This window comes from Barbus barbus, assembly GCF_936440315.1.
Source record: "Barbus barbus genome assembly, chromosome: 11".
Classification (NCBI taxonomy): domain Eukaryota; kingdom Metazoa; phylum Chordata; class Actinopteri; order Cypriniformes; family Cyprinidae; genus Barbus; species Barbus barbus.
The window spans coordinates 22,667,621-22,686,089 of NC_136739.1; the positions used below are offsets into that span (position 1 = coordinate 22,667,621).

Sequence of the window (18,469 nt, forward strand, 5' to 3'; positions counted from 1 at the left end):
CTCTCTACAGTCCTAATACATTATACGTATATTATATGTACATGTATTTACATTGCCTTGACTGTTCTCTGTAGATCCCACCTTCTTGTATGTGCAATGCATACTATTGGTCAAACTACTTTTCATCCAGGTGGATGCTGCACATTGGTGGTGGTTGAGGAGATTCCCCATTATCTCCATCAAGTATAAAAACAACAAGAAAACAAAGCCAAAACCTAAATAGGTGATTTAGAAAATCCCAGCAAGGGAAAAGAGGATTTATGGTCACCCTACTTAGAAATATTAAAAGATTTGCTTCAATTTTAGTGGTAAGCTGTATCATATCAATGAATATGTTGAGTCATTGGGGAATACCCACTGTATAAAAATTTCTATAAAAATATCCATAAATGAGTATTCCTGTAATGAGAAGGTTTATAAGAAACCTTAAAAACTATTTTAAGAAATGTTTTATATCTTTTGTTTTAAAGTTTGTCTTTCGTTTGGAGGATTGGTATCACTTTAGGTGAGCAACTCATGTCATTTTAGCCCAGCTATCAATTTGAGAAAAACACTTTATTTTTACGTTTTTAGTAATCATAATCCAGATCATTTATATGGTTTTATACATTTACCAACATACAGCACTTATATTTATATACAGTACTATATGTGTGTATACCCCACTCTGCAAATCACTCCATTACAAATTGAAAAATGCATCCGTTATAGAAAGGGCTCTATTTTTTCTCTCTCTCTCTTACTCACTTAAACCATAACATAACTTGTCGTAGTGCACTTTGAAGTGGCATTTGCAAACTGCTTTATTTCCTTTTTGTGCATTGCACTGGCCATTTCTTCAGCATTCAGTTGTATACTTCACATTGGTCTGAGACCACTTACATCCATTTCCTGGAAGCTATTTTATTTCATGCACTGATTATGATTATTTCTTTACTTTTTAAAAATTCCATTTGTTCAGAACATGTACTTTGCACAGTACTTCGCTTGATGTGCCATAGCTCTCAGATTCAAAGGAACTGAAAAAAAAATCTTAACCTCGCTGTGACATGTCTGTGGTTTAGTTTCAAATAGCCTAACAACAACAACAACAACAAAAGAATTAGCTGGCTGTAACATTTATTTTGTTGAATAGGCCATACGTAATAATAAGATCAAAAATCAAAATCAATATGTTCAGATGTATTTATTAAAATGAACATAACAAATTAACAAAATAAATGCCCCTATATGATTTTGTATATTTTGTTGCTACAGAAGAATAATATCCAGCAATAAAAACAAATATGTATCAATGTAATAATACAGGCACATTATAAACAGCTTAAGTAAAATAAATATTAAAACAGTTTGGTTCATAGAAAAGAAAATGAGTTCTAACTAAACAATAACTGCATATTTTACAGTATAAAAATAATTCACAGGTTAGCAATACATCTAAAATAGCTGCCACATTAAGTCTTTGTACTTTTCAGTCAAATCAGATGTTACTGAAGTCACTGCTAAGTCTAACCACACATCAAACAAATATGTCAAAGTTTCAGTGAGTAGGAACTTGGTTGTTTGATACCAAAAAAAAGTAGGCTACACAACATCACGCGGCCTGAATGCATGTGAGCAACGAGCTTTTCCTCAGCTGCTCAGCCAGGAAATCAAAACAGAACAAATGCTAAATGCTACAAAACAATAACAAGAAAACACAATATAGGAAGTGGTCCTGTCTTTGAGCTTGCATTTACAAATACATTATTATTTTTAACGAAAAACACTAGGAATTGTGTTTGAGCTGTGACCTAGCTGTTAGCGCTTGTGCTCTGACTCATTTAACAATGCTCATGTAGCCACTGAATCATGCCTATGATTATGACATTTCCCCCTCCTCTAAAATAAAAATAGCAGAAACTAAAAGTCATGTTGAAACAACAAAAGAAATGTTAAAAATTTTCTCAGTCTTCATTTGTATCGCACATTGTACGTCGAGAGAAAATGCTTTCTCTATGACCCTCAATCATTTGCGTCTCTCCAGTACTGAGAGTCTGCAACCTCAGCATTTGCCTCAGCTTCCGACGAAACTCTTTCGATGCAAAATAATAAATAAATGGATCTATGCAACTATTAACGCAGCTAAGAGATAGAGTCAGTTTATAGTAGATATAGAAAGACTTGTTGTAGAACAGCCTTGCGATTGAGTGGGCCAAAAGTAATATGTTATTGGGAGCAAAACAAAAAATGAACACGAACAGAACGATGCACGCCAACCGCACAGCACGGCCTTTCTTTTGACTATTGGTCTTTCTGACCAGGACACAGATGATGTTAATGTAGCAATACACTGTTATGATGAACGGACAGAGGAAGAGGATGATGAACATGCCAAAAAGGAAGCCTGCCCAGTGAGCAGTGCTCGGGAGCATGTCCTTCCTCAACACGTCAAAACATGTGGTGATATTGCGCTCCTTTACTTTATATGTAAGGTCTTTGCGTTCCAGCGGGTTCAGAATCACAAGGACTAGCAGCCATATGAATATACAGGCAACAATTGCATATGTTTTCCTCTTCCTCATTTCTCTGAAGCGCATTGGTTTCACAATCCCCAGGTAGCGGTCGGCACTAATAGCAGTCATGAATAAAATGGAGCAGTACATGTTGGCATAGAAAACCACCGTCAGTACATTGCACATGCCTGCACCCAAAGTCCAGTTGTAGCCCTGCATTTGGTAGACAATCTGAAAGGGGAGCACGGTGCCCACTATCAGGTCAGTGATGGTGAGGTTGATCATGAAGATGATGGAGGGGGTTTTCGGAGAGGTGCGCATTAGTAACAGATACAGAGAGATGCCGTTACCGCTTAGGTTGGCAAGGGTCACGATGACATAGATGGCTGACACAATTTCACTGGCCAGTTTGTTGTCAAACATGGCCAAGGTGGCATTGTCCATTTTGATGTCGTCCTTTTGTGAGTCATTCATGGTTGTTTTCCCACCTGTTTGAAGAGACAGAGTGATACATAATTGATATAAAGATTATAATTTATATAGTTTTTACACTCTGAGAAAAAAGGTACAAAAGCTAGGATGGGACACTTCCAAAAGAAACATTTTGTACCTTATTTACTCCTAAAGGGTGCATATTAGTACCTCGAAGGTACATATTATTACCTAAAATGTATATAGTAGTACTTAAATGGTACATATTAGTATGTTTTGAAAGGGCACCACTACAGTGACAACTTTTATACCATTTTTTTTTTCTGAGAGTGAATGGAACGTTTTAGCACATATGCATAATTTAATTTATCTCAATATTTTATATAAATATTTGAATGCTTCTCCCTGCAGTCGCACAGGAGAGACTAAATATAACACTGTAAAAATGATGCTATTTCACACTATCACAGATTGGGGTGCACTTCTGTGAACAGGAAGTGTGAGGCCAGGTTTAGGCTTTCCAAACATGCTACTTCAGCAGGTACACACAATGCAGATGGCACATATAACCAACAAATCACTGCCGTAAGTCGTAAGTCTCAGAGCTGTTTCATAAATGTTGACTGAAATGATTCACGCGGATAGTCTCGAGCAAGGGACTTTTTTTGTGTTTTTTCAAAGGAAGTGAAAAATTATTTTAACGCCACAGCGTGTGCCAGCATCACATTTGATAGTCATTACAGATCTCGTGCGGCTGTCTTGCACAGATTGCAACTGTAGGGGTGGGCTGTAGTTTCAAATGCTTTACGTGAAATAATGTTTTCTGAAACAGTGTCCTTGTTTCTTTAAAAGATATTCATAGACTTGATGTGCCTTTTTTGAGGTCATGATGCCAACTTATGGGTACACCACCTTTCTGCATACTCAAACTGAATACTTAAAGTTAGCGGCTAAAATGTGTCCCCAGCTCTGTCTAAAAGTCAACCCTACGCTCTTGAGTCATTTATTTTCTGCTTTATAATTCTTTGAATTTTGTGCGACTTAAAGCCTACATCTTGTTCAGTTTAAGGGCCAGTGGAGTGCATTAGAAAAGTAAATTTAGGGATTATTTTATCTTTTTTTTTAGCTAATGTTCAGTTATCTTGGACATCTAGAGTTTATGTAATGTTTTGTAGTTCTCATTACGCAGAAAAGTGCTTGTGCGCACAATGCTGACACCAGTCTTTTTTTATTTCTTTGTTATACACGTGTTGCTTGTTTAAACTTGAGAAAACAATTCAATTTTAGTAAATTATAAAATACATAGTACGGCTAATATATATATATATATATATATATATATATATATATATATATATGTAGGCAAATGTGATAAAGTTAAGTTGATGTCTAAGCCAACTAAATGAAATGAAGAACTTTCTTCAGTTAAATTAAGTAAGTGTAATTAATTCTCTTTTTTTACAGGCAAAACACTATTTTAAGATTTTGGGCTATTTGGCTTTTATAAAGTGTTATTTCAAACTAGTGGTAAGAAAACATCCAAAATACACGTTTAAGTGTTGCTTTTATCAATTTGAGTCTGTAGATTTCAATTACAATAAAGACAGTTTTCTCAAAATGAGTTTTTCAGTCAGTCAAAAATCTCCACTTTTGCATCACTTACACAAAACTTAGTTTTATATATCCTTATTCTTAAGGTTTTTACAGTTTTACAGTTTTATGAAGGTTTTTATTTTGTTCATATATAGCATGGGTGTATTTGTAGCAATAGCCAACAATACATTGTATGGGTCAAAGTTTTCTTTTATATCAAAAATCATTAGGATATTTAGTAAAGATCATGTTCATATTAGATGGCACAGGCCACCTAATATAAAGTGGAACATTTTCAGGTTTATGGCGTGATGAAAAGAGATATCCAAAATCTGCACTGTTAAAGCCATTGACTGTATGTCAACAGAATAAAACAAAAAAATTGATTAAATAATGCCTCATTTGCATATTTAAATATGAAAAACTTCTAATTCAGAAAACTTGTAATACAAATAAAAATGTTTGCAATTCTTAATGTAGTAAATCAACTGGGGAAAATATGGTGATATCTATTAGTTGATGGACAGTTTACCTCCAATTCATTTCAGTTCAATTCAATAATCATTTATTCATTGCATGTTGTTTAAAGTCTTTTGTTCTTCTGCAGAGGACTAAGGAAGATATTTTGAAGACTGCTTGGGTCCAAACAATATTGGACATTATTGACTTTCAGTGTATCAGTAGAAGAAAAAAGTCATACATCTTTAGAACAACATAATAGTGAGTATTTACATCTACATTAACATCTACCCTTTTAGCTAAACCATTGTTCATTACCTAGAATGTTTTTTAATCTTTGTTTTTTGCCATTGGCTATTTGATTTTTCTGCTAAATATTAGCTACACGCTATACTTGAAGCCCATCAATTCCATTCTTCACGAGTATTTTTATATGGGTGTTTTAAGCACAAGTTTTGTGCAAGCGCTCCTATTGCACAACTGGTTGCACAGTGCTACTCATATAAGTACAAACTGTACCTGACTGTACTGCATGTCATTTTGAATTTGGTATCTGCCTAATTCAAAATTGCAAAATGTATAACCTTGTAACCTATTATCACATTGAACTTTGCATGTTTTTTTGCAGGTAAACCATGCCTGTGTGAAGGTAACAGCCTAGCCACAGCTCATTGCCACATTTGCTCGATTTAATAGTTCTCAGAATTTTTTTTTCTTCCTTGCCTTATAGTCAGTTTCCATATAACCGCAAACCACCTCGACTACAAAAAGCTTATTCTCACAGTTATTGCCAAAGTTCATTAACACATACGTATTTGCCAATAAAGGGGCCTGTTATCAAACTATATGGAGTAAGTTGTCACAATGGAACCTGCTATTAAATCGCCTTTTCTAAACTTGTCAGCAAAATGTAAATATTAAAACAGCTATCAAACACAAATTCAACAACCAGAAAGAATGTAAAAGGTAACATACAAAAACATTTTAGTTTGAAGAACAGAACTCAACTAAATTATATGAATTTAAATGAGTTTTAGGAGTTTGAAACATCATACTGCCAGATAAACACATAATATAAATCCTCATAGTAACTCACAACTAAGCCCATTGTTTTCTGTTAATAAAAACACAATACAGGCTCAGAGTAAAATCTGTTTGCAATCCCACAGTACTTTCTCATCACTCATGGGGTGTTACACCGTCATGACTCATCTGCTAGTAGTCAAAACAAAAAGAGCTCTCTGTTGTGAAATGACATTGATAGTATATGATCAGTGAATTTTTAATTGAGTCTTACATAGACATTTTTTAACAGTGTTACTATGTTTTAAATTTTAAATTGTTGTCCTTTGTATCAAAAGGAGATTCAGTTGGAACATTTCAAATACTTGTCAAATCTGGAGTAATTTTGGACTGAGATTGTATGAGATCATCCTTTCAGTGAACCATCACAGTTCTACCTCGACAAGAGCAGCAAAGCGTTCAGGTAACAATGCATCTGTTCTAACTAACAGCAGAGCACATGTACAAAATGTAACTTTTCACTAAAATCTGAATTTCTAATAATCTTTTAGAGAAAACCACATGACGTACCTAGGACTATTGCAGCGACTCCTAAAGTATATCTGCACATTTAGGAAATAAAAATCAATATCAAGCTTGGGTACGTACCTCAAGAAGCATGTGCGACTTCCCTTGTGTTTTAATGGCAGTTAATCTGGCATGACTGTTAGACTCAGGAAACTTCTTGATGAGAGGAAGTACACCGCCTGACTACTCATTTCGATCAAAATATAGTAAGCTTAGAGGTACAACATATTCCATGTTTCCAAAATATCATACGTTTATAACAGTTCTAAGAAGACCACATACAGTTTCATCATCAAAGTTATAATCATCAGTTCAGTGACATTCGCAAACAAAACTGAATTTACAGCATTCACAGAGGAAGTTCCTTTAATGTCATGCTGGTTGTACATAGCTTCTCTTTCTCATTAATGATGTGTGTCTTTTAATGTTTTGTTGGATTGGACTTTTAAACACCTGCTAAGGTGAAATTGATGTGGTAGGATGTGGTGAAGGCAATACGCCACATGAACCAGTAAAATGCAGGGACACACCTTTCTTAACACCAAGAACTCTGATGGGTCCCACCCAATCAAACTGAAATGAAACATTTTTAGTAGGTAACTTACAGATGCATTAATACAAACCTCAGTGTTTCTTTGGTCAGGCCTGTAAAATCCTGTGTGGATATATAGAAATAGAAAGTTTTTATTCATAGATTTTTACAAAATAAAAACAAGAAGGGAAACTGTAATGCAGAAACTAATTCAGGGGGTTTTATCAGTGTCATACCTGTGATCTTGTTTCCTGTTTGCTTTGTGAGCTCAACTTTTATGTTGGTTATTCATGTATTTTACTAAACAACACTCTATCCCAAAATAAGCGTTTTATATTGGAGCAAGGGGAAATGCTATTTGCTTTTACTTCTGGTTGACTATAGATAACTGCCATTAGTGAGAGTAGGATGTGTTTATCACATCTTCCATCAATACTCCTTCACTGAGAACAAGAAAAGCAGAGGTGATAGGTATGCAAAAACCAGACTAAGAAATAAAATTAGATGTAAAAATCATGCCGCGAAAGACACAGGAAGACATTATGACTTGTTTTCTCAGTTTGAAAGTGTGGGAACTAAAGGAGTACTATGAGAAACTGCAAATTACATTAATTTCTATCTTTTCAGAACAAACTGATTCTGGTTTAGATTTGACTCACAAAGAGCAGACTTCAACTGCTGAGCTGTCTTGCAAGCAAAAGTGATAAATCTTAAGAAATCCAGCCCTGAGAAAAAGTTATATACTTTTTTTTTAGGATTATTTCAATTGCGATTTAGCTGCACAAGAGAAACTGTAATTACGGTGTAAATACTGAATAATAGAATTTTGTCATTTTATATCATTTAATTTCTTTTTGTTAATTTAACTCATTTATTTTAACCAAAACCTATACATTGTAAAATTTGATAAAAGTGTAAAAGACAAAATATAAGTTACAAATTTAAATATTTAAAGTAAAAAAATCATAAGAAATAATAATGAAATTCAAATAATACTTTATATAATCATATATCTTTATTGTACACAAATGGTCATTCCATCAAATACAGTATCACTTTTTTTAAGTATTCTACAGAGTTTTTTTTGTTGGACTCAACAATAATTCTAAAAACCTGTAGGCTATTTTAATAACAGACGGGATCTTTAAGTGCAAATCAAAGGTAAGGCATGTGACCCCATGGAGTCTCCCACCACTGAATGACTGCAATTTCTCAAAAACATGCACACTGCTCAGAAATATCACAAAACATGTTATTTGACCAAACAGAAGACGATTTTAACAAACTATTTTGTTCTTTTTGGCCCGCAGGTTAAACAATGCTCTGACATTTGCTATATCCTGTTGTGAGACGTATTTGTTAATACAGAACAACCACGATGTCTATACATCAGGGACAAAAGAGGCATCATTCAAAGGCATTGCAGTGTGAAAGTGTCAAATTAAGTGTCGCATGCTTAAATGTTTCATTAATACAATGTAGCATTTTTATATTCCTAAAGAAAAAATATGTCTCTGTTCCCTATCCTACATTACATCTATTTAAAATACAGATTTCACAACACATACTGCTTTCTTTGCAGTAAAATCTATATATATCTATATTCTTTTGTTTAACGGAATCCATTTCTTGCACTACAAAAGGCATACAAATCTGATCTGAGGTATTGTTGTCAATGAAGTGGTGTGAATCCTTGATAAGTGTACGGAAGCAGATCATTTTAGATTTATGACACTGTTGACTGTGTATAAAATAGTAAGTGGGGATTTCAATGCACTATACTCACACACTGACTCAAAAGACAGAAAACAAGGTTTATCTTGACTGTTCTTTCTATACTGGCATGACCCTTGCTTCTGAAAGTAGACTTCCTGTCTTGGGCTTTTTTTTTTTTTCACTCGTCAGCACTCTTCTCTGAGCCTGTACCGATGACCGTCTTGTAGCAATGTTCTCCTCCGTGTTCAGGAGAGATTGGTGGAAAGTCAAACGTCTTGTTTCCGGAGCCCATTCGCTTGCGGTTTCTAGCACCAGGTTGGTACAGCTGCATTGCCGGTCGGTCCTGTGCCGTGAAATGAGTAAGACACAAAAGACAAAAGCAATACACTCATATTTCATACCACAAACACAGATTTTTCTCATGACAGGTTACTTAAGGAAGTGCTATTCATACAAATAATCAATTTCCTTTCCCTTCTGAATCACATTTAAGTTAGGCAGACAACCAGCTATTGACAGCCCCTCAAAATCCATTTAGCCCATAACAAAAACATTATACTACATTGTATCTGTTATGCTCTTTTTTTGCATTTAACAAAGTTTGTATTTATGGTGGTGGTGATGGGGGTGACACATAATGGCTAAAGCTCAGTGCTAGTAACCGAACTACTGTTGCTATCATCGCTTCAGAAAATATGTGTAAGTCACTTTGGATAAAATCATCTGCTAAATGACTACTTACTAAATGTATAAACATAATCCATGTAAGCATTTCAATGTGCAAGATCATATGTATTTTTCTATGTACATTTAGGATCTGTTCCAAAACCAAGTGAAATGCTATTTACTGTCTACATAGAAAGCAGCCTTTTAATGCTGCCTTCACGTACTATCGGAATTATCGTAAATACGAGTTTCCTAATTGTAAATTGGACATGAACGGCTGGCCTCTCAAGGGAAATTTGGAAATAATTTTGATACCAGAGTTTCCGAGTTGGGAGGGTCATAAACGTTAAATATGGTGGAGGGACAACCATTGCTGCTGTCAGTGCTGTTCTCACAACAACTACATCCCTTTGTCTTGACGCTAAAGTAGAGTATTTATAGGCTAGATGTGAACGATAATTTGAAGCATATTGTACATTTTACAAAATAAGCATGTATTTGACAGAAATTCTAATTGAATTGTCAGCAAAATGCATGTATAGCGCGGTGAATGTTTATATGATTGTCAACCAATGGGATGCTTTTTATTCTTTTAACATTTTATTCTTTCCGACATTAAAGCACTTGAATACGACAAGCTCGTAATCGCGACTTCATAAGTGGGAAATAGGACATTTCCGATAGCACGTGAAGGCAGCATAAGACAACACTCTACATATGCTTTACATAGGCAGCAATAATACAAATAGTGCTCCTCATGAAAAACTTACTAGGAAAAATGAAATTTTTATATATGATTAAAAAAATTATCCACATCTTTAACTATATACAGTCATGGCCAAAAACATCAGCACCCTTGGTAAATATGATCAAAGAAGGCTGTGAAAATTAATCTGCATTGTTAATCATTTTGATCTTTTATTTAAAACATTCACAAAATCTAACATTTCATTGGATAATAAGAATTTAAAATGGGGGGAAATATTATGAAATAAATGTTTTTCTCAAATACACACAATTAACGGCACCCTTTTATTCAATACTTTTTGAAACCTCCATTTGCCATTTTAACAGCTCTAAATGTTCTCCTATAATGCCTGATGAGGTTAGAGAACACCTGACAAGAGATCAGAGACCATTCCTTCATCCAGAATCACTCCAGATCCTTCAGATTCACAGCTCCATGTCGGTGTTTCTTCTCTTCAGTTCACCTCACTCATTTTCTACAGGGTTCAGGTCAGAGACTGGAATGGCCATAGCAGAAGCCTGGTTTTGTGCTCAGTGACCCATTTTTGTTTTGTTTTTGAGGTTTGTATTTGGATTATTGTACGGTTGGAAGATCCAAACATGGCCCATTATAAGATTTCTAACAGAGTCAGTCACTTGTTGATTTTTTATCTGTTGGTATTTGATATAATCCATGATGCCATGTGTCTAAATAAGATGTCCAGGACCTCCAGCAGAAATATAGGCCCACAACATCAAAAATACAGCAGTATATTTCATTTTACACATGGGGTACATTTTATCCCTGTGTTCATCAAACCCATCTTGAGTGTTTGTTGCTAAAAAGTGAATTTTTGTAATTGTTAATTGTTAAAAGTTAATTGTTTTATCTGACCATAGAAGCCAGTCCCATTTGAAGTTTCAGTCGTGTCTGATAACTGAATATGCTGGAGTTTGGTTTTGGATGAGCAAGGAGCAATTTTTCTTGAAAACCTCCCGAACAACGTGGTGATGATGTAGGTGCTGTTTGACAATTTTTTTTTAATGTTTTCTGACCCAGAGTCTTTTCTGCAATTCTCCAACTGTGGTCCTTGGAGAGTCTTTGTCCACTCAAACTCTCCTTCTCACCGTGCATTAGGACGATATAGACACACATCCTCTTCCGGGCAGTTTCGTAACATTTTCTGTTGATTGGAAATACTTAATTATTGCCCTGAAGGTGGAAATGGGAATTTTTTACTGCTCTGGCTCTTTTCTTAAAGCCACTTCACTAATTTGTGAAGCTCAATTATCTTTTGCTGCACATCATTAATATATTATTTGGGTTTTCTCATTGTGATGGATGATTAAGGGAATTTGGTCTTTGCTTTCCCTCCTATTTATATTTCTATGAGACAGGAAGCCATGGCTGGATAATTTCATGTTCATAATCACCATGGAGTGCTCAAAATTGTGAAAATTAATGGGAATATACTTCAGAGATATATTACTCATAAGAATTTCTAGGGGTGCCAATAATTGTGTCCAATGTGTATTTGAGAAAAACATTTATTTCATAATGTATTTCTCCCATTTTAAAATCTTATTATCCAATGAAAGGTTAGATGTTTGTGATTTTTTTTAAATAAAAGATTAAAAGGATTAACAATGCAGATTAATTTTCACAGCCTTCTTTGTTCATATTTACCAAGGGTGCCAATATTTTTGGCCATGACTGTAAGTAGTATACATATAGTGTCTAAAGATTTAATGGATAAATATAGTTTAACTGAAATCTCTCTCGCTGTCTTGGATGGATTTATTTTACTAAGATAGACCTAGATTTTAAACGGTTCTTTGTTTTAAATGTTTTAAAGTCCTTAAAATTTTATTTTCAGGTTTAAAAGAAATATTTGATTTAACTAAATATAATTTACTTGACATTTCTCTCGCATTATCCACCATCTTGTATAGATTTATTTTCTCTGAAAAAGCAGAATCTTAAATATTTGTTCTTCACTTCATGAAATAACCTTTCTACGTTATAAATGTTTCAAAATCCTTAAAATCCACATTAAAATATTTTTTCCTGGTTTGTTGCATCTAATTTATAAATTTTAAAACTACATTTATAATTTACATTTTTCCTGCCTCATCTGCCATCTTGAATGGAATCATACAAGAAGCATACAATGCCTTAAAATGCTGCCCATGTAGGCAACTCACTACATTTTGGAACAGAGCCGTAGTTTTCAGTTGTTTAAGCTTCTTCCATTGGGAACCACTCCTCATCTGTGCCATTACAGCATTAGCAACATTCTGCTGTCAACAAGCACGCCTGGCACTGTAAGGTGCGTGGCCTCTCAGTAAACAGCAGGTGTAGCATCCCCTCCCGTGGGTAAAAAGGCTCAAAAACTAGCTGTACCTTTGCTGGCAGAGCCCCTCCTATCTGGTCTGGCCCCTCAGACTGGGAAGTCCTTTTCTCCTGATGCACTAACACAGACTGAGAGACACGTTGTCTTCCGTCAATAATATTGCCAACAGCCAAATTACAGCTAACTACCTCAACACATCAGTGTAGGCTGCATTGAAAGCCCCTGGAGTGAGGCAGATTCGTATTGTATTTCCCACAGACATAATGATGTATAAATCAACTACAGATGTGTAAATATTGAATGCATAAGTGGATTCATCTGCTACATAGCCCGGACAAACTGACTGATGACAATAACTGTACATAATACCAGAACCAGAGCTGCAAATGGACTGTGACTGTGAGATATCGCTACTCTGTTAGCATTTATTTACCTTATTGCGAATCCGTTCTTTCCTGCTGCCCATGTCCTCCCGATCCTCCTTGCCCAGTTTGTCTCCGGTCTCTGGGCAGTAAGAATAGCCATGATGTTGGTCTTTCTTGGCTCTGTCCTGGCAGTAGCCTTTACCCCATTTGGTCTCCTCCTTGCGTCGCATGAATTTGTCAAACTCGTAGTGATGCCTCTGTCGTTTGCGCTCCTCGTCTCTGCCGCGATGCTCTTTGTCCCTCTGGCGACGGCCGTGACCTTCCCGCTGCTCCTTGTCACTCTCGATTTGACTCCTACTATGGAGAGCCCACTTAATAAAATCAACCACTTGAATATGACTTTATAAATAAATGTATATACAGTGGGGTCCAAAAGTAAAATCCAGCGTGATTTGAGAACATGTACCTCAATAGAGGAAAGAACATCTGTGCAAAGAGTTCACATGATCAATGACAAAAACTGAATTGATTACTGACCTAGAAACAGAGCAGTATTTACATTTCTTCTACATTTTAAGACATAACCTCTTTAGTTTTACATTTCTTAAAATCCTTAACTTGGACTTGGTTCAATCCATCGATTTTGCAGATCTGAATACAAGATTGCAGTCAACTGTAAGAAGCGGACAGGGTTACGAGAGAAGTCTGTCCTTTAACCGGAAGATCGACATTTTGATTAAAGGGTCATATGACGTTGCTAAAAAGAACGTTATTTTGTGTATTTGGTGTAATGCAATGTGTTTATGTGGTTTAAGTTTCAAAAAACACATTATTTTGTGTATGGCGTTTCCTAACGCCGACGAGACTAAAACAATAAAACCCATTACAAACGAAGCATTTGTTGCATCCAGTGGGGACATAATTACTGATTATTATGACTTATACTGTCTTTTTACGCGTCGCGTTTTATCGTGCCGCATAAACATTACCATATCTGCATTTGTGATCGGAGAAACGACAAACAACAAGAGCTACTCTACACAGCTCAAAACTCGTGTTTGACTCGTCAGTAGCAGAAATGTACTTACAGGCTGTGAGTCAGAAGCGTCAGACTGTCCTTGCAAAGTTGGAATTGCCCCACTTTATAGAAACAGTCTTTGAGCAAGCCAGCATTGTAGGCTACTCCTGCCAGGTTCAGGAATTAGTCCTCCCTAAAATGTACTGCACACACTCGAATATTTGCGTTGTACTGATCTGGAACAGCTTTGTAAATACAGTTTAGCCACTGATTTCTAGTTGTGTCCTCTTTTGGAAGCCCAAACAAAGTACTTTCGCTTTCACAACGAAACAGCGTCTCCACGACATGGCGCCGGTGGCAGCAACAATACTACAGAGAGAATAAAAGTTACGCCTTCTTTCTTTGTGTAAACATTTGGGCGGTGTTATGAAAATTTCCCCACATCGTGACGTTGACGTGGGGGCGTGTTTAAATGAGCCGTTTTAGGGGGGCGTGGACAAATCTTAACTTTTATAAAGAATATCTCTTTGGATACTTTAGTCTTTGCAACTTCAGGGATCTTATCTATGCACAAACAGCTTGTAACACTCCAAAGAGAAAGGAAAACTTGAAATCGCATCATATGACCCCTTTAAGATTTGATTTTTGATTTCGAGGTCAACATATGCATGGGTGAATCTTTCACAATCATTAAGATGTATTCAAAAAACAGAATTTCTATTTTGTCCATCTTTAACCTTTAAATGGTAGATGTTGAACCCCAGATTTTTAAAGCCCACTGTATCTTTTATAGCAAGTAAGGGCAAGTTTTAGGTAGTACTTACTTATCCTTGGAATCCTTTGACTTAGTGTGTCCTGCCGGCTTTTCCCATCTGTTCTTCTCTGTCTCTCCGCTGTCTCCTTTATCTTTCAGTCTGTCTGAGTCCACGTCATCGTCCCGATCACATTTCTTCAAAAGCTAAAGAAGTCAATATTGCAAATCTCATGTAATGACTGGTTTTCAGTACAGTACTGACAATGAAAACAGTCCGTCATGCTCGATGTCAGAAGATGATGAAGTTCAAACATTAAAGTGAAACAAGGTTTATAAGGTAGACAAATCCAAATACGAGTAGGCAATGTGAAATAGTGTGCTGAACGCAACAATACTGGAAGAAATGAGAAGTGAAAATAGGGCAACGTACAGTAAATACAGGGAAAACAAGGGAAATTATGACAAGCACCTGTGCTGATTGAATGAATCACCATGAAACTAAGGCCAAAATAACTGAAAGTCTGTGACACAGTCATCTTCAGGATGTTATATGGTTTTAAGTCATACCTTGATCTTTATCTCCTTTTCAGAGAGCTTCTTTTGCTTTTCAGCCTCCTTTCGCTTTCGTCTCTCCTCTTCTCTGCGCTTCCGCTTCTCCTCCTCCCTCTGTCGCTTCTTTTCCAGTTCCCTCCTTCGCCTCTCCTCTCTTTTTTCCTCTCTTATTCTCTAGAATTGAAAAGAATCATGAAAGAGAAAGTGACGTGACATACGACCAAGTATGGTGACCCATACTCGGAATTTGTGCTCTGCATTTACCCATCCAAAGTGCACACACACAGCAGTGAACACACACACACCGTGAACACACACCCGGAGCAGTATATATGTATATATATATATATAGTACTAAATCATAGTTTATAACATGCAATCAGATGGTGTTCTTACCTGTTTCTCTAATTTCTTGTTTTTGATGTATTCCAGCAATGGTGTCGTCCTTTTGGCTGCAAATAAAGTCACACAGAGGGAAAATAGAGCTTAGTTTATGGTCCTGAAAACGGGAAGATACTCGGAGAGCTGAAATTTCTAAAGAGCGGTTTTCTGTTAATGAGCAAAATAACATCTGTGGCAACATGTGTTTTGAAATCACACAACAGGGTTAAAAATTCACATTTGAGAAATGATTGTGTGCTATTTATGTAGTAGAACAAAAAATGAGAACATCTGTTATGTTCTAGTTCAAGTAATGTTCACCACAGACATATTTTACTCATCTGTTACTCACCATATACTCAAACCTCTATTCCCATAAACCCAAATTATCATACCAGACTGGCCTGCAAATTGATATCATAATTGAGCAGCTCTATAGTAGAAGAGCATTTCTCAACGTCAAAAATGTTATCATCAAAATCAAAATTGTCCTGTAAATATATGTCCTGGACATACATGTCTACAAAAATGCTAACAGTGCTAAACGATTTCAAAAACAGTACCGATGAGTTCTCGGGTTTTAGCTTCAATCTCTCCCAGGAGTGTTTCTGGATTTGCCATTGATTTCTCCTCATCACAAGAGTAATTTTCCAGAAATCGCCTGTATTCTGGGTCTGAAAAATTATTTTAAATAAAGTGTTTAACAAATGTATTAGCTTTTTGCAGTATATATTTTACTTAGTAAAGTCACTTTTTATAAATACTTGAAATTTATAAATAATGTTTTATAAATTAAAAATATAAACACCTTCTTCTATAGTTCCAGCTTTAGCATCTTTCTTCTTTAACTTTTTCTTGGATACCTTCTGAAATGGAGCAAATTCTACAACAGCTGGATACTCTTGGCCTAAAAAAAATATAAAACAAATATCATATTAAGCAAATATTTTATGGACTTGTTATATATTAGACTAAATATTAACTATTTATATTACCACTGTTATAATTAGCTTGAGGGGAAACTAAAAATGAATTACCTTTATTGTCAATGAATACATAGCCATCAAAGCGATCTCTGAAAATAATGATATCCTCTGGGTTTTTGAAGTTGATGTATGCTCTTGAGAAGAGATGCGGATATAAGCTGGGGAGAATAAATATATAAAGACATGCACATGTATAAGACGCTGACAGTGCTCCTGATCACAGTATATTCATATACACAACCCAAATATACCTCTGATCAGCGGGGAAGAACTCGAAATAGTCAAAAGATGGAAGAGGACTCAGATGCTCCTCGAGCTGGTCTTTTGATAAACTGGGTGGCAGTCGGCGTATGACAACCTATATAAAAAAGAAGCATGTATAAAGAAAACTGCACTAAAAAAACATCAACATCAAAGCAAGATCAGCACCCACAATTACAAAATAACAGTTGCAAATAAAAATGGCAATAACAAAAACAAACATGCCATAATGTGTGTGTAAAACTGCAAGAGTTAAAAAGAGACCTAACTAGTATACAAAATAAAACCTGAAATATTAGTGCTGAGGAGGGGCTGTGAACGCTTCTCATTTCTTCAGTAATTACAGTCTAATTTTATTGAGGGGTCCACAATTCCTGTGCATGAATGGAATGGAATGATTTATCGTGCTTTTTGTCATTTTTAATTATTAAAAATCAAGTCCCCATTCATTGCAAATGCATGGTAAAAAACAGTGCATTATTTGAATTTCCCATGTGTTCCAAAAATATAAGTCATACACAAGTGTGAGTAAATTCAACACATACACATTGGCTATATATATATATATATATATATATATATATATATATATATATATATATATATATATTAAAAATTTTCATTTTCAAATGTCTCTCTCTGGCTCCACTGACTGTGCGCTTTTCTAAAATTCTATATGCATATAAATATTCAACGCCTGGACTATTAAATCCATCCAAAAGGTTAATTGCGTAGGAATGCAATGATTGATCCCACTGGGGTCTTCGTTTCGTCCGGCTGTCCTGCGTTTTCGCTGTCTATGGTGCTGAATCCCGTTCCCTCCATCATCATCATCATCACACTCTCCCAGCCCACCAAACAACTGCGCCACTTACCTTGGTGAAGATCTCCTTTTTCTCCTCCTTGTGCTTTGGGTTCACCGCGACGTTGTCCTGCTCCCTCTGACACTCCCTGAACTGGATCTCCACGCTGCCCCTCTCCCTGCTTCCTGTCCTCTGCTCCTTTTCAGACCTCATATCTCCATTTCGCCCTCCTCGCTGTCCAAAATCCGCGAACTCTCGCGGGAATTCACCCAAATACCGCGAGGCTTGCACGTTAGTGCTTATTCTCTAGTCATGTCAAGAGGAATACGCTTCGTTGCATTTTGTTTATAGCAGTGCTACGTTATTTTAAATTGGAAAACTAAATAGAATATGGTTATTTGGGCATTATATATTTGGTTCATCTTTAGATTTAGATACAGAGATACACTTTATTATATATCACTCAAGTAAAACAAATCTGTTCATTTCAGCAAGGTGGAGGGGACATGACTGTCATCGTGTAGTCCCGGGTGCCGCGCTGTCGTCCTCGGAGTCGCTGTCGGTGCAGCTCGGTCCGAACGGGCTGTCGGTGCTGACTGTGCTCCATACGCCTGGGCTGCTGGACTGACTCACGGAGCGACCGTAACAGTCACGACTAGGAACTGCAAGAAACACGAGACCACAGTATATATTCTGTTTCCATTCCCTTATTTATCTGCAAACTTATATCTATCCATCCGTCTGCGAAAGCATTCAGTATAAATTATACAGATATCCATTATATTT

At 36.0% G+C, this 18,469-nt stretch overlaps 2 protein-coding genes across 9 annotated transcripts; both read right to left on the minus strand.

Moving 5' to 3' along the window:
• Positions 1–1,104: 1,104 nt before the first annotated feature.
• On the minus strand, positions 1,105–7,330 carry LOC306877262 (P2Y purinoceptor 8-like). Of its 3 annotated transcripts, none has more exons than XM_079428918.1 (2): positions 6,651–6,988; positions 1,105–2,983 (listed from the first exon to the last, which is right to left on the minus strand). In XM_079428918.1, exon 2 carries the CDS (start codon positions 2,967–2,969, stop codon positions 1,947–1,949), a length of 1,023 nt encoding a protein of 340 aa, XP_079285044.1. In that variant the 5' UTR covers positions 2,970–2,983; positions 6,651–6,988; the 3' UTR covers positions 1,105–1,946. The 3 variants fall into 3 exon arrangements, with proteins under 3 accessions (XP_079285044.1, XP_079285045.1, XP_079285046.1); XM_079428919.1 differs by lacking the exon at positions 6,651–6,988 and adding an exon at positions 7,193–7,330 and having other exon boundaries at positions 1,111–2,983; XM_079428920.1 differs by lacking the exon at positions 6,651–6,988 and adding an exon at positions 6,573–6,596 and having other exon boundaries at positions 1,111–2,983.
• Positions 7,331–8,096: 766 nt separating this feature from the next.
• On the minus strand, positions 8,097–17,944 carry LOC306877261 (regulator of nonsense transcripts 3A). 6 transcript variants are annotated; one of them, XM_079428912.1, is made up of 11 exons: positions 17,756–17,936; positions 16,871–16,977; positions 16,671–16,777; positions 16,442–16,540; positions 16,197–16,307; positions 15,649–15,704; positions 15,268–15,426; positions 14,771–14,904; positions 12,997–13,285; positions 12,614–12,691; positions 8,097–9,160 (listed from the first exon to the last, which is right to left on the minus strand). In XM_079428912.1, exons 1-11 carry the CDS (start codon positions 17,894–17,896, stop codon positions 8,996–8,998), a joined length of 1,446 nt encoding a protein of 481 aa, XP_079285038.1. In that variant the 5' UTR covers positions 17,897–17,936; the 3' UTR covers positions 8,097–8,995. The 6 variants fall into 6 exon arrangements, with proteins under 6 accessions (XP_079285038.1, XP_079285039.1, XP_079285041.1 ...); XM_079428913.1 differs by having other exon boundaries at positions 12,997–13,282; positions 17,756–17,934; XM_079428916.1 differs by lacking the exon at positions 8,097–9,160 and adding an exon at positions 10,379–11,393 and having other exon boundaries at positions 17,756–17,944.
• Between the last annotated feature and the right edge of the window lie 525 nt (positions 17,945–18,469).

Bases quoted from the DNA above. Each gene is read 5' to 3' on its own strand.
- LOC306877262 (XM_079428918.1), bottom strand. From the start codon at position 2,969: ATGAATGACTCACAAAAGGACGACATCAAAATGGACAATGCCACCTTG.
- LOC306877261 (XM_079428912.1), bottom strand. From the start codon at position 17,896: ATGAGGTCTGAAAAGGAGCAGAGGACAGGAAGCAGGGAGAGGGGCAGC. The intron at 16,778-16,870 runs GTATATTTGGGT...TATTCTCCCCAG, and splicing joins TTCTTCCCCGCTGATCAGAG to CTTATATCCGCATCTCTTCT. The intron at 16,541-16,670 runs GTAATTCATTTT...TATTTTTTTTAG, and splicing joins TGTATTCATTGACAATAAAG to GCCAAGAGTATCCAGCTGTT.